At 53.4% G+C, this 15,105-nt stretch overlaps 6 protein-coding genes across 6 annotated transcripts; 5 read left to right on the forward strand and 1 right to left on the reverse strand.

The window, feature by feature from the left end:
- Positions 1-260: 260 nt before the first annotated feature.
- NCS54_00441800 (Hypothetical protein) lies at positions 261-1,397 on the forward strand (the record flags this gene model as incomplete). Its single annotated transcript, XM_053149956.1, has 2 exons — positions 261-680; positions 855-1,397. 2 exons carry the CDS (start codon positions 261-263, stop codon positions 1,395-1,397), a joined length of 963 nt encoding a protein of 320 aa, XP_053005931.1.
- A 208-nt stretch (positions 1,398-1,605) lies between these two features.
- On the reverse strand, positions 1,606-2,412 carry NCS54_00441900 (TYR-PHOSPHATASE-2 domain-containing protein; the record flags this gene model as incomplete). The annotated part of the gene is made up of 1 exon (XM_053149957.1): positions 1,606-2,412. One exon carries the CDS (start codon positions 2,410-2,412, stop codon positions 1,606-1,608), a length of 807 nt encoding a protein of 268 aa, XP_053005932.1.
- Positions 2,413-4,590: 2,178 nt separating this feature from the next.
- On the forward strand, positions 4,591-5,085 carry NCS54_00442000 (Hypothetical protein; the record flags this gene model as incomplete). Its single annotated transcript, XM_053149958.1, has 1 exon — positions 4,591-5,085. One exon carries the CDS (start codon positions 4,591-4,593, stop codon positions 5,083-5,085), a length of 495 nt encoding a protein of 164 aa, XP_053005933.1.
- Positions 5,086-6,053: 968 nt separating this feature from the next.
- NCS54_00442100 (Hypothetical protein) lies at positions 6,054-6,673 on the forward strand (the record flags this gene model as incomplete). The annotated part of the gene is made up of 3 exons (XM_053149959.1): positions 6,054-6,200; positions 6,262-6,411; positions 6,500-6,673. The coding sequence occupies 3 exons, from the start codon at positions 6,054-6,056 to the stop codon at positions 6,671-6,673; spliced, it is 471 nt and encodes a 156-aa protein (XP_053005934.1).
- A 2,386-nt stretch (positions 6,674-9,059) lies between these two features.
- NCS54_00442200 (Hypothetical protein) lies at positions 9,060-11,300 on the forward strand (the record flags this gene model as incomplete). The annotated part of the gene is made up of 3 exons (XM_053149960.1): positions 9,060-9,420; positions 10,446-10,611; positions 10,664-11,300. 3 exons carry the CDS (start codon positions 9,060-9,062, stop codon positions 11,298-11,300), a joined length of 1,164 nt encoding a protein of 387 aa, XP_053005935.1.
- A 1,007-nt stretch (positions 11,301-12,307) lies between these two features.
- Positions 12,308-14,989, forward strand: NCS54_00442300 (DUF2439 domain-containing protein; the record flags this gene model as incomplete). The annotated part of the gene is made up of 1 exon (XM_053149961.1): positions 12,308-14,989. The coding sequence occupies one exon, from the start codon at positions 12,308-12,310 to the stop codon at positions 14,987-14,989; it is 2,682 nt and encodes an 893-aa protein (XP_053005936.1).
- Between the last annotated feature and the right edge of the window lie 116 nt (positions 14,990-15,105).

Genomic DNA, 15,105 nt, shown 5'->3' on the forward strand with positions numbered 1-15,105 from the left:
ACATTGCCTGAAATACTCAATTCAAGTTTGATAGAGCTTCCCTCTCAACTGGGTGGGTCCATGGCACGCTGGGCTGGGGGCTGGTGATTCGGATATTAGTAATTCCGTAGACCTGAAAAATTGCTGCTACTCGACAATGCACACCCCAACCTCAATCAAACCAGCTTCTCTGAACTTCCACCCAGCCAATTCTAATCAATTGGTTCCGGGTCGCATGTAATGCAGCTCGTGGCCAGAGACTTCTCGAAGCCGCTATAGTCATGCCTCCCAGAGTATGCGGCGCGTCGGTGTCGCTGGCTGGCCTCGATGCCGCTGCCTCTCTCTCCTCGAGGAACGCCGCGCCATTTGTCCGGACCTTTTCGACGACACCATGCCGCGAGAAGATGAGCAAGGGCCGCATGATGATGTTTGAGTGGCTCAACTCGAGCAACGGCAGGAACCTGGCGGAATCCAATGGCTCTCCCAACTATCTCGGTCCCTACCAAGACCAGCCTTTTCCCCTCAACCCTCTCTTCCGAAGTCAGCCTGTGTTGGACGATCAGACCCGAGAACTCATCTACGACAAGGTGGTGCGTCGAGGAGAGTCGCTCAAGGCTGTGTCTGCTGAGATGCACGTCGACGTGAGGAGAGTTGCTGCCGTGGTACGGTTGAAGGAGGTGGAGAAGCAATGGGTGACAGAAGTGAGTACTTTTTTTTCTGATTTCGTTTTGCTTGCTGTGATGAGACTACACAAAATTTTTCGATTAGTCTTGAAGACATTCCCATGGTTAGACACTTGTATATCCTGATAGCAACACCAATATTTCGCTTGTATCGCACTACTTGTTTTGGCACCAAGCTAACTCACTCAAAAGGGCAAGGAGCTAGCTACTCCCTACGCCAAGGCTGTCATGAAGATGCTCCCCAAGACATCCTTCCGAGAAGGCGAGGAGAACGAGCCTCACGAACCCATTAACGAGATCCACGTCCACAACCTCACCATGCAACAACTCTTCCAACCCGTTTCCGAATCCCGACACTTTACCCGAGAAGACGCCGCAAAGGCCTTCCACGACAAGATGCTCTCTGCTGACAAGCGATCGCCTCAGCCTGAGCTGATTGACATGGAGCGGGAAGTGTTCAAGGGTGCTGACCGTGCGGAGAGCCTGAAGAAGTTCCAGGAGGCCACACAGGCAGAGGAGGACAAGGTTGCCCAGAAGATTATGCAGCAGCGCCAGCGTGAGGAGTCGCGGACGAGGAGGATAAAGACTGACCGGTACGAGTTCCGGTTTAAGGAGATCAACGTCGACGATGTTGGACGTGACGGCCGGTCGAGGAGAGGAACCGGCTGGCGGTACGGTGCGCCGCACGAGGACCGCAAGCGCGGATTGGTCAAGATTCCCACATCTGTTCCTTGAAATGTATTACTATGTATGTCGTATGTGGTGGGATGGGACATGGGGATCGCTTTGCTTGGCCAGCGGCGCAACTGTACTATAAGAATACCGACGCCATGTATAAAGTCATGAACTAATTAGACATGGATGATGTGCTATGAGAGCACGATATTCTATTTATGCTAACGACTGACCTCGATTTTCTTCCCCTTCTCCTTTTGCGTGCCTCTCATGTACTCGTGCTCGGCACGATCAAGTTCTTCCTAATCTGCTCAACCTCCTCCTGCGAGAGGCCACATTTCTCAACGACATATTGTTCTACGGAGCCATGCTGTTCGCGCATCGCCTTCAGAGCCCCAAGCATGTTCTCTGGCTTCGCACCAAGCATGCGCTTCGCACCTTCGGGGTTTCCCTGGAGCTCGGGGCTCTTCATCACCGCGTTGAGGAGCTGTTCCCTGAAGTCGCCTAGTCCGGCCTCCGTGAGACTATACTCGCGGGCGATGGTCTCGTCATCAACGCCGCAAATGGACAAGACAAAGGCGCAGACGACGCCTGTTCTGTCTTTACCCGCCGTGCAGTGGACGAGTAACGGAGAGGGGTCCGGCTTGGCTAGGTGAGAGAGGATCGTCTTGATAGGTCCGATGCCCGACTCCCAGATGGACCGATAAGCTTCAGTGAATCCCTCGTGTCCCTCGGCGGTGTAGTTCTGATAGCGCAGGGCGATAGCCTCCGGGCTGTAGTCCTCGTCCATAAAGACGGGGACGAAGACGCGCTCAGCACCGGGCCACTCCCGAATTGCCGAGGAGTAGCGCTCAATCTCTGGCTTAGAGCGGAGATCGTAGACGTGCGAGATCTTGAGGTCCTGGAGATGGGAGACGCCCTCGTCGGTGACGCCGGATGGATCAGCGGAGCGGAAGACGACGCCGGGCCTGATGATGTAGCCCGGCCGGGAGGCGATGGGGATCGGATGACCTCCGAGGTCCCGGAAGTTGGGGAGACCGGGGATGTGGTGGAAAGGGGGGCCGAGATCGGACATGGCTGGGATGGGCTTATGGATAAGAGGAAACTAGACGATATGTAGCTATATCAGTTTAGATCCCGAGATATTTTTTATGGTCTCATGTGTTACAGGCCGTGATGATGGATGTGGATGTCAAGTTGCGGTCGGAAGAGTGGGGCATCACCACTCATGCCTCGGCATGGGAAGAGAACCCGAGGGGGATCCTTGTTATGGAAAGCTACGTTCAAGAGCGTAACTTATTCTATGTATGATGTAGATGAGAGGAATGGAAAGTCAAGACTCTATCGGGTTAGTTACCTTGGCCCTAATGTAAGAGCTGCTCCGATACCATGTTGGCCACAGGCAGCTGGTGCTGACACTTGACAATAGTAAGAGCAATAGGGCTGAAGTGGCAAAGGTCGAGGCAACTACAAGAAAGAATGTATTTTATCTATCCCGCACGTGAGTACCAGCTCTAGTGACGTTAAACAATAATGCAATGCATGCTAAGCGAGCGCTCCCATAACATCTAACCCTCCTCAAATCCAATGCAGTCTAGATAAAAGAAATGGGGTTGTTCCCCCTTCGGTAAGGACAGGCAGATCTTATAGATCGGTTTCCGGTGGTTCGCTCATCAGGATGCAGCGTAGGTGCAGCTGCCACAGCGTCGAACAAAACATCCAGGGCAAGCGGCGTCATTCGCGATGCTAAACCATCCCAGGCTGCAGTTGCACTAAGTCATGGTCAGCTTCTCGATGTCAAAAGAATGGAGATTCTTGGTCAGACTCACGCATTTCCATAATCGCGGCTGGTTGGCCAAGTTGACAGGTCGACGGTGGCTCTCGGTAGAGTTGCAGTCGTTGCTGTTGAAGGTCAGGAGCTGAAGCAAAGCGCTATCTAAGAAACATACCAGTTGGTGTAAGCCATTTTGAAGAAGAAGAAGAATGTGAGGGTGAAGATGATGTTGTTGGAGGTTATTGCGTTGATACTGAAGAGTGTCTTTGCTATCGAGCTTGCTTGTTTGTGTCTTTCTTAAAGTCCCAGGCCAGACGTCCATAGATATATAGTAGATCCAAGAGGCCTCGACATTGTACACGGCATTGTGAGGCGTCGGGATTTCCAAGTGAAAGTATCACAATTGAAATGCCCCGGCGGTGCCTCTCGGTGAGCGCAGCCATATCAGCCTCCCAGGCACTCACAGTGCCTCCTATCGCCATCTCGATCCCAGTTGTCCAAGAGGCCAATATCCACAGAGGTGGGAAAGCCCACTTCAATTTGCGCACAATCACAGGTGATATCCCGAACAACAGAAAGCCTTGCACAATGACTACAAGGCACAACTGCTAAGCCTCTGTTTTTATGAAAGCACACCAGCTAGCTTCTCTTGTTCGGCGCTGGGCCTCACGGCGTCAACAAAAGGCAACGGCTCTATGTGGAGTCGAGCTAGTGTTAGTTGACAGCAGCCTAGACTGCTGACGTCGTGTTTAGCGCTCAGACTGGGCACACTTGTGCTTTCACGGCTGATGAGCCGGTGAGCCTTGTGAAAGTAACTTTGAAAGGTTCATCACAAGCCCTGTTTTAGACCAGATTCCTTGAAATTGAGTCGGTAGCCACAAAGGTGTTGCTTTGCCCCGTGACCTTCCCCCTCCGCAGAGCCGCATGGACAGCTGACATGAGATGCTGTGTGGCGGTGCTCGGCGTGAATCCCTGACCATCCAGGCAGCTGGGAAACGAGAGGACAGGAGTTGCAGAACTGCGAGCGGTGTCCCACTGAAACAAAGCACTTTGCTTCACTTTGAGGGCTGCACATTTTCTAGAAGCTTTCTTTACAGAACTGAGAGGTTGCTGTGTGGGCCGTGGTGTCTTGGCCTCTACACCACCAAGGCTGATCCATGGATCTCTAAATTGACGACCATCTCGATTCGCGTGTGTACAAAAGTGCCCGGGTTCTTTGGATAAGGGTAATCACAGCATATTCGCGCCTCATGTACTCATCTGACATTCATGTCATCATGTCGTTTCATTCAGTTACTACGGTCGGCGACGGGCTCAGTCTAAGTTTCATCTCGCATCAACTCCGCGACTTGTGTGCATCATCAAAATGAATGCTTTGCAGTCGAAATCTGGCTTCATTTTAAAGTTTCAAGTCAATCATAAAATTCCCTTATAGCTGTTGAACCAGTCATGTCCTTTGTCAACTGACAGTCAGGAAAAATGAAGTGGTTCAGACATAACCCAACACCCTCTGAGAAGTCCCAAGATGACCCTCCACCCTACCGCGATAACCCTCTAAGCGCGGGCGAGAAGATCAGCCCCTCGAATTCTGTCGACACAGTTGCAAGCGGCCCGCCGCTTATTTCTGGCAAACAATGGAACTACTGGGTCGACTGGTCAGAGCAGCCTCGCTCCAAGAAGGACCGGAATCCAGGATTATTGGGAGTGTGGCCGTATGAGCCTCGCTTTCAAAGAGACTATGGTCAACTCTTCGGAGCGGGAGCATCATGGAAGAAGATTGCTTCGCTTCATCCCGGAGAAATGGAGCATGCGATTCATCCTGGCCGAGACTGGACCAAGCACTGGGCATGGGCACTCACAATCAGAGTCCACAGTGATTACGACCATCAGACCATCTGCGATCTTAGAATTCTTGTCAAGGATTTGCCAGCTCGGCTCCAAGATAAAGAAATCTGCTGGAATACAGCCAACTAGAAGTCACAATATGACAGGTTCGATCATAGGAAGGAAATTTCCCAGTCGGACGGCCGCTATATACGTCTCTTGGCATTCTCCACGCCAGAGCCTTTGGCGGAGAAATCACTCCACTCACGAAGTTGGGTTGGTGAAGTGCATGTGAGGCACAAAGACAAGGAATGGCTCAAGAACCATGATTTCCGAAACGCGCTTTCACCTCAAAACATTAAGATGTAAGGTCAACGATTACCTCTGGATTCTTTCGCTAATTTAGGTATTATGTTAGTGCTGAAATTGACCAGCGGACAGCCTCGGGGCGATGCAAAAAAGTCGTTGTGTTCCGGCGAGGAGACCTGTGTGGAAACGACATGACGGGTCAGAGGGTTGAAGCCTGGAAGGGCGAGTTTACCGAGAGTTTTGGCGCTTTCATTGAGCCAATGCTGTCATGGCAGCGGGGCGGGTGATGAAGGGATGAGATGGAGCGGAAATAGAATAACCCGGTCCAGCTTCAAAATCAAGGTTGCCTGGGGGTCAGGGGCCATTCGTCTGGCTAAAACAAGCTTGCTCCACCCCTACGTCATCGTTCTCAGCTGTTGATTCACAACAATTTCCAAGGACCGTCACAACTTTGTTGATTTAGATGGCCTGGCTGCCCTAGTCGCCCAGAATGACTCCATAGATTCTCTCTACCTACGTATTAATTGACACTCGAGATTGCCAAGGTACGAGCTGCTCCCACGCATCTTTTGTTCAGTCGCGATCTTGAAGCTCACAGTGGCGCGCCTTCACAAGCTTCCTTAAGACCACTGACCTGATCCGACCTGACACCATCACCGCCAGTTTGACGCTCCTACAACCCACCTTCCGTGAATCGCTGCCCCGCTGCGACCCGAAGATAGCCTCCTCCTCTTGACAACGAGCTTCTCCTCTGTCGTGCACACAAACCCCACTTATAATAACACGGCCAAGGAAAACACAGCATAGCAATGGGCATCAAGGACTTGGCTGTAAGCTATGTGCTTTTTTCGGCCCTTCATCTGTGCTGCTTCGCGCTCGCCCTGACCACCTGTGGTCTATACGGCACCGACCTCCATCGCGCCAACCAACAACACAAATACTCAGACTCGAAATGGGTGAGTGAACCTCGGTTGGCTGCAGGCTGTACGCCTAGGCGCAAATCGCTGACTAGAGTAGGTCTACGCCGTGGTCGTCGGTAGTATCTCAGCGGTCACATGTGTTGTCTACTTTGTCCCCTTCATCCTACGTATTGCGGGAGTTGTCGTTGCGATATGGGACTTTATCCTCTTCATCCTCTGGATCGCCCTCTTTGGCGTCTTTGGAAAGGTATGCCTCTCTCTCATGTGCTTAGTGCCGACGATCAACGGCGGCATTTAATGGATCATCGGCTGACTCGAGTGTGACACGCGTGCAGATGTACATCAATGAGGATGCCGAGGGCGATAGCGACGTCCAGCGCATGAAGAACGCTGTGTGGGTTGACTTGACCAGCGCCCTACTGTGGTTCATTGCGACTCTGGCCGCCCTTGGATATTGGTGGAAGCACCGCGACACGCGATCGCGCTTTACTGGTCGTGCCCACGTTTGAGCATGGTTTGCTCAGCGAATTGGCTTTCAAGAGGAGGAATGATGGAACCGACATCGATATAATGGCAGGTTGTGACGTGATGAGCAGGACAACTCATGACGACGGCTACTTTGGAAGCCCGCCGGCGGGCTGCTGGACCGTTCAACCACTGGCTTGGAATCAATACCCTCGTTCGCCCTATTTCATTTACCCGTACAACGAGCGAGACTTGTTATATTCCTGGTTTACTTGTATCAAACTTAATCGCACAGTTATCTACCGAATTGAGCATGTTGCAGTTGACTACGGCAACCTCCCGCGGCAGCCTCCCGTCAAGGTTAACCAACAGTTTGCCAAGGTGGTGTCCAGAGTCGACCGGCCCGTTGTGATGAAACCTGTGCAACCAGTCATCGGTTGAAGGTCATTGTTACTCGCTGTTTGTGAAATCATCACGGCCGTTTGTTATCTATCACGGCGTACCGCAGAGCAAACGGTCACACAAGCGCCGTTCAAGGCAAAGAACCGTGATACTGTGATCTGCCCCGCGCGCGTAAAATGTGAGACAAATAGAGGGCAATGCAGACCGACGTCGATATCGCACCACCGAGGCGCAGTGTGTGACATTCGAAGGGGAGAGTCAGAGGGGGCAATGTCGATCACGGACAAGTTTGCCCCCAAACCAAGACTCTGAGTGGGAAGGTGACGATGACGGATTTGAAGCGAGGGAGAAGGGTCCTTTCAAGGGTCCGGGTCCTTGACTGGCTGGCCTTACCAGTCCGGCCTTGGTAGCCTTGTTCCATCAGTGGCATCTTGTGCCCGACGAGGGCCTGAGAGGACGACGACTCTCCATTGGCAACAAAAGGAGCCGTGCTTGCGAGGAAGCGATGTGGGTCCTATTGTCCTTGTCGACGCCATGACGTCGATCAGATACCGGCGGACGGACCAGAGAGTGGATTGCTGTTAAATCCCGTTTGTTTTCGGTGCCAGGGCCAAGATATTCATTCCGGCGGAGAGGGACACAGGCGTGTTGGCCAGAGTTTCTCATGCTGATCATCACCTTTGGAAGCATAAGTTAGAACCACGAGAGAATGCACGTGGTGCTAATGAGAAGAGTCGAGACCTTGACCGCCCATGTTGGGTTTTGTCAGAAGCACTCTTTGTGGGAAGTTGTGGTCTAAAAAAAAGAGGCGATACGAAAAGCTGAGATTACGAATTTCTTAGAATGAGAATTCCTCAGCAAAACGAGAACGAGGCAGGCTTGCTTGCATCCACAGAGGGGCCTGCCACTTTTTTTTTTCTTTTAGCATAATTTTTTCTCGATTTTTCTTAGCCTTGGATGGGTTTTTGTGTGATGGCCTTTGTCTTTTCGCTCCACATGACGATAGCATCAAGGCACAGAGGCGACCGCGGAGCCGGACAATTAACCGCAGACATCGTCATTGAGGGTCTGACACCACTGGCCCTGTGGAGGATTATCTTGAAGGGTCGGGTGCTCTCACGAATAGCACTAGCAAGCAGTAGAGTCATTTGGTTGACTCGTATTCCTTCTGCTGAGCCTTCATTTGTCTATTTTGATTCGCAGTCGAATGTCTCTCTCTGAGTCTCGTCTCGACAATCATCCTGTATCTCGCCGACTCTCAACAAAGGCCGGTCATTTTGTTTGCTGTTGGTCGCAGTGGGAGCCTGCAGGGTCGTCCCGCAGGTATCTGCTCGCCAACTGTACAGATACGACGCACGAGGCAAGGTACAGATCTGTCGTTATTCGCCAGGATAAACCCCCCACGAGCATACAAAGCTACATGCCAAACCCCCCTCCATCAAGTTGCGAGCCTGACGTGGTACCTAAAAGCGGGCCCCGAGCATCCAAAAGGTCAAAGAAACCCGCCGCAGAGGTCCACCTCGCTCCCCTGCCCTTGACAATCTCACCCCCGTCCCGTCGGGTACCTTCGTGCTTCGTCCTGGTTCCCCCCGATATCATTAGCGGAGGCTGTCCAAGATTCCCACTTTTTGGAGGATGGGATGGAACGGGAAGATCAGTCCTGACAGAGAGTCCTAAGTTGACGCCGGGTTATTAACAAAACCGTTTCGAACCCCTTCAATATTTCTCTTCTTAGCACCTCTGTTCCCTCTCTCACCAATTCACTCTTCGGGCGTCTACCTCTCTTCGTCTGCTTATCCAGCTCTTCTTGGCAATTCCAGTCGCCATCTGACTTATCGCACGCGACTCCGCGGCCTCTCCTTGATACAAAGTCGCTGCGCTGCGCTTCGCTTCGCCATCCATTCATCTGCGACAGGAGCTGCCCCTCACTGCACATAATCAGCCTCCGAGTGCCGCCCTACCCTCCTCAGCTTCATTCCTGTCCACCCGGTCTTCCTCTTCGTCTCGAACAACCCGCTCCCTTCATTCATGCAACGACGCTGGCGCTTGATCCACGACTCGGGCTGTTTAATCAGCCAGGCAGCACCTCATCAGAGATACAAGCCTCAGACATCGACAAACGACGACGACACCATGGCCAGCCTCGCCCGTTCCATCAAGTCCCCTTACCTGTCGCCCAGGCTGCGACCCTCGATGCCTGGGCGTACCATGTCAACCAACTCCGACCTTTCCATCACCTCCTCTCCCAACAGCCCACGATCTGACGATCTCGGCGACCTGGTACTGTCCGGACGCAACACCCCGACGTTCCCGCACTCGAGATCTGCCCTCGGCCGAGAGGGATACATCGACGGAGACGATATCCGTGCCTATAATGCCCGTTTTCAAGGTGAGCCCTCCACACTTCTGGAATGAAAGACTGCGGATGGCCTTGTTTGGGTGTTCCGCCCATCCCATGATTGCCCATGTGCCCCACCTCTCCCCATTGATCTCCCATCACCTGCTCTTGAGTGAGTGCTCAAGTATCCCTCCTATCAACATGATCATCGAGGACCATGCTCGAGTGACAAATCCGAAGACGGACAGCCGCTGGCCCCAGGGTCGTCACAAAAACCTCCGAAACCAGAGACACGGCGCCAATTCTTCACCAACCCGGTGCAACGCCACAAAAGCACCCTCAGAGGAACCAAGAAACCCTTGACACATGGCACAAACTGCACACTGTACACCATTACCCAACTCGCGGCCAATGCGACATGTACGAGGATGGGGTTGATTGAGGAGCCTCCAGCAATTAAGAGCCGCCGCCACGCTGAGTCCCACGCTGCGATGCATCCACATGTCCGTCAGCGCAACCTCCGGTCTCAGAGCAGCCAATGGTGCCATTTGGAAATGACTGGCGCACAGCGCGGGGCCGGATGAGAGGTCTCGGGAGCCTCCCGCACCCCCATTGTTGAGATTCCCATGCCCATTTCGATTTGCCATATCTCCTTCAAACGCCTGTTGCTCGCTCATTTTGGCAATTGTTTTCTCTCACGTCCTACCACTCCCATCATCCTCAGCCTTCGCTTTTTTACCCCTCTCGCAACACGTTTCCCAACCTCTTTCGGGCCGTGCCTCCCGGTCAACCAGGTCCGGGCAGATTGTCGTGCATCGCGCTACTCGTGCCTCTCCCCCACACCCAAGACTCCAGTCATCGCGGGGTAGCGGCCCCATCTTCCCGAGGCCGGCCGTTTAAGTGACGCTCGCCCTGTCATGGATGTTGGTTATGGCTCTGCCCTAATAAAGCCTCTTATATCCCATCATATGCCTCATTTTCCTGTTTTTCATCCTCTCCGTCACTAGCCCCTCTTGGCCTTTCATCATCAATTCGTCTTGTCCAAGTTCTTATATTCACATCCATCCTCACCCCAGATGATAATGATCGATCGATCCCTGGCACCCCATCTGGATCTTCTACTCCACGCAGTCGCAGCCGTGCTCGACCCATAGCCATTGAGCTGCCGCAACTCAAGCGCTTCAGCACTGCTCCCGCGCGCACTCCACCCGAGCCTCTCTCAGCACGAGGTGATCTTCCTGGGTAAGTCTAGCAAGCCTGTTGGCCAGAACAACTTCTAACCAGTTGAATGCAGAGGTTATTTCCCACTTCACGAAGACCCCAACAGCCGCATACATCGCCCACACCCATTTCAGCATCACCCAGACACCAGAATGAGCCGCCTTATCTCAGAGTCGGGACCAGTCTACGCCGACCGTCCAACCTCACACCCCGCCCAGAACGCCTCCATGATTCAATCGAACACGCCTGTTGCCTCTTACCTGGCTCCCGGCTTCCATGATAGCCCCCTGCCTATGGGGAAGTACTATCCTTCCAACTATGAGAACAGGAACGGCAGTCAGACAAACCTGCGTCCTAGTTTGACAGGCACACTCTCGTCTGACATCGGGCCCGATTCTCATGCAACTCCCCGCACGACCAACCAGTCAATGCATGAGACGGAACTCCGTCGCAAGTTGCAACAATACCAGCGGGACATGATTGCTCAAGCCAGCATGGCTGCCAACGAGCTCATTAGCAGCTCGGCCAAGTCCGATCACAAACTTGATGCCGGTGTCTCGCTGAGCTCTCTCCCTCTTCGAGAGTCGCGGTTCATTGCGCCTGCTCCGCTCAAGCCCCGATCTCCTAGGCTGGCTCCCCTCGGTAGTCCAGGACCGGTGACGCCAATGGACCTTGAATCACTTGGTGATGGTGATTACATGTCCCGCTAAGGGGCAGTACCCTGCTTCGGGCTGTGTTTTTTGGAGTTCATTGACACTCTCGAAGCATTTTACACAGGATTTCCTAGACTTTTGAAGGGGAGAACAAAGGAGCAGACTGTGGAAGAATTTTGTGAAGGTTCTCAAATTTGGCATTAATCCATTCATGGCGTTGGTTGAAAGCAGGCCTCAGATAATAGCTTGCCATCATGGACGGGACGGCATATCAGCGTGTTATTCAAGTTGCATTGGGTACAATTAGGTACCACACACGTCTTTTAAAAGACATCCATTGATACCCATAGAATACCAAGTTCCTTTGTCCTCTACATATACACGGCTATCCAGCTCTGTACGTGATCACCAACCAATTTTCATCCACCAAGGTCCGTGTGACAACCCTGCCATTCCCCTGCCATTAATACGCCATGTATAGAAAACGGTTGTCTTCTATACGGCTAGGCTAATGCACGATGGAAGTTTAAATACACAAAGCGCGGGATCGAGGTCATTTGGGAGATCCATCGCCGATGAGCCGCTATTCTGGAAGTTCTGGCTGCTCCACCGTTCCAGGAGCGCAAATATGAACATAAAACGGCCTTCCAGAGCCCTCCGAAGCCTACAAGATATTTCTAGAGGGCTTTCATAACTTGGAGGCTTCTCATAATATCCATCCTAACTTCCAGGGTAAAAAAGCTTGGAATTGTCTCCTCGTCCATCCGGCCTAGGGTAGGTAGCTGCACAGGCCCTGCCAGGCAGAAGCCGCCCTGGAGGGGAGCCTGGTTAAAGTGGAGTGATGTCGACCACGTGATCTGGCGTCGCGTCAAGTGCCTGAGAGGTGCGGACCAGCGTGTCCCTCCTTGAACTTGTTGTGTTAGTTCAATCGCAAAGGACCTTTGAGGCCCCCGTCTGCTTGTACGGCCTTTCGGATCGTAGGATTCCTTGTCCTATTTTCGAAATGCAACAAGTATATTCTTTTTTGACGCATCCACGCTATGGCTAGGTCATCCTCCCTGGTCATGACTTCAAATTCGGGAACGACGTCGGCTCTCGTGGTGGACTTCATTTGCCTCTTCACCCATGACCTAAAGCGAAAGCAAAAACGATGGCAAGATGGCGTCCTCAAGTACCACACTTTCAACAAACGCATCATGGTCTACGATGACCGCGGCCACTTCATCGGAGATGCTCACTGGCAGGAAGGAGGGGACCTGGACGAGGGCGACGAGTTCGAGCTGGATCGGGGCGCTGCCATTGTGCAAGTCTCGGACCGCACTGGGCAGAGAGAGCAGGATTTGACGGACCTATTGGACAAGCGAGCAAAAGATGTTGAAAGACGCCGTGCGAATGCTGGTACTCGGACTCCCGGATCAACTGCCGCCTCAACTCGTACCCCGAGAAATGATCAGTCTTCTCACTTTCAGCTTCGCCATCGCCCGCTTACAGACCTTGTTGGGGGAGCCTCGAGGATTGGGAGAGCAGTCATCTCTCCTCACTCGCCGTACGAGGCTCGCAAAATGGCCACCAGCCCTGGCCAGCAGCAGGATTCGCCTTCCGAGGATGCGCGGCCATCAAAAAGAAGGAGGCGTCAGGAGTCACCCCCGAATAAGTTGGGGCATGCTCGTAGCCTTTTTGGGGCGACTTTGACACTCACGCCCTACACATCCTCAGCGCCTTCAGTTCAAAGTCAAGCCCTCCGAGAGAGGACGAACGAAGCCTCCAAGGCTGCACAAATCACCGCCAGGCCAAGGCCACCGGGCGCAGTCGACCGTGATCGCAGAAGCTCCAAATCGCCGCCCCCTCCAGACAACCTAGCGAAAGCGGACGCCAATCCTGCCCCCCGTCAGATAGGTCGTCGCACGCTCCCTCAACGGGCATCCCTCAGAGAGTTGTTGGCAGGGAACGAACAAAACTTCAACCACGACCGGCCAAGACAAAAAGAGGCCAGCCACCAAGGCCACAAGGGCCCGGCTCAAGCATCGAGGTCCCGCCCCTTACCACCGAAGGATGCGGTGGACTCTGTTCCAGCTCCCGCGCCCGCCCAGCCCAAGAACCGCGAAAGCCAGGCTGTCGAGCCCCCAGCCAATGAGCACAACCGGAAACAGCGTTCGAGGCAACCACCAGGGTCCCCTTCACCACCACCAAAGGATGCAAGGGCTTCAGAGCCAGCTCAAGATTCCGTGGAGCCAGTTACGGCCCAGGACGAAGCATTTGAAAGCTGGCTTCAACAAAGCGAAGAGAACTCTTCACGTCACGATGTTCTGGCGCAACCATCGAGATCACCATCACCACCACCACGGGATTCTGAAACGGATGCGGCTTTTTCAGCCCAGAACCGCACTCACGGTGACGATGGACCTGAAAAAGGACCCCTTCCTAACATGGCTCTAACACGAGCCGAACGCATAACATCTAAACCATCAACGAAAGAGTCAACGAACAAGGCTTCAGGTGTCCGGGGTACAAAACGAGCTTTGAGTGCAGAGACGGCTGCAGCTCCCCGCAATCACGCGGATGATCTCCCTGGGCCGGCCAAAGAACCAAGAACAGAACTACGAATCAGGTCAAGACAACGGCGAGGCCTGCTAATGGTATCTGAAAAGAAAGATCGAGACCGCGTCGCGAGAACCCGCATGCGCCCTGCAGCAGAGACGACTATCGAAGCGCAGAGGAGACCACCAATCGATCCCCCTTCAGCCTCTGTCAATGAGGAGCCTAGTGTTGCACACAGTCGTGTCATGCACCACAATTTGTCGGGCGACGCAGGTAGCCGGCGAAGCTCGATGTCTTCAGATATATCGCATGCCGATACCCCAGACCCTGACGACTTATCGAACGGCAATAACCACCCTGGCGTCGTGGCGCCGAGCCCGGAGGAAGAGTCACGCATGTTGGACGAAGATGCAGATGAAGCAGCACACAATAGTGATGCTGCATCGGTCAACAGCCCCGAGGACGACCTGTCACCGCCTCCCATGCGGCGACGAACGAATCCTACTCGTCGCAGCAGGCCCAAACCTGCCCAACCCGTGTCGAGTGATGGGGAGGAAGCCATCACAGTTGACACTCCATCTTCACCGCATGATGGTATGGCTGACGGCGATCCCGACCCAAAACCTGACTCAAAGCCCAAGTCGGGTCCTCGAATCACAAAGATGGCGCGAAAAAGCATCAAGAGCAAGGAAATTATTGGTTTCACGCTGCCTACAGATGACTTCCCACCGACAGTTTTCACGACGATGTCAAACGGGCCCTTTGGGCAAACGGAGGCTGAAAAGACTGAACAAACGGGCGATGCGCAAGTGACACAGTTGCACATGAACGGGGCCCAGGACCTGACACCCCAATCAACCACCGTTAAAAGCGTGGCGCAGTCTGAAGTGCAACACAGAGTGAGCGACAAGTCACAAGGCAAACAACCACCACGCCTCATCAATCCAGCAACCCGAGGCAAAAAAGCAGCAAGGAAGGAAGATGCAGCTGGGCTGCCACCCCAACCCATGGTTCGATTGGACCCAGCTGTACCAACCCGCATCGTCACCGCTGCCCAGGCTCCTGCCACCAAACGGATGCCTTCTGGAAGTAATGCAGCCCAGCCAGCACTGCCCGGGTTCTCTAGGGCGAACGGTGGCGCGTGGAGTAGACATGCAGAAGACTTGCTGGGCATGACAAGACCTTCGCGATCAACATCCCGACGGTGAATTGGAGCGAAAGACATCTCCTGCCACCTGTGGACGTGAACCGATATGAGCGCACCGATTGTTCAATCGTTTTCATTTCGAAAAGACGTTTTCGCCATTGAAAACCATGAATTTTC

This window comes from Fusarium falciforme, chromosome 3 (assembly GCF_026873545.1).
Source record: "Fusarium falciforme chromosome 3, complete sequence".
Lineage (NCBI taxonomy): Eukaryota > Fungi > Ascomycota > Sordariomycetes > Hypocreales > Nectriaceae > Fusarium > Fusarium falciforme.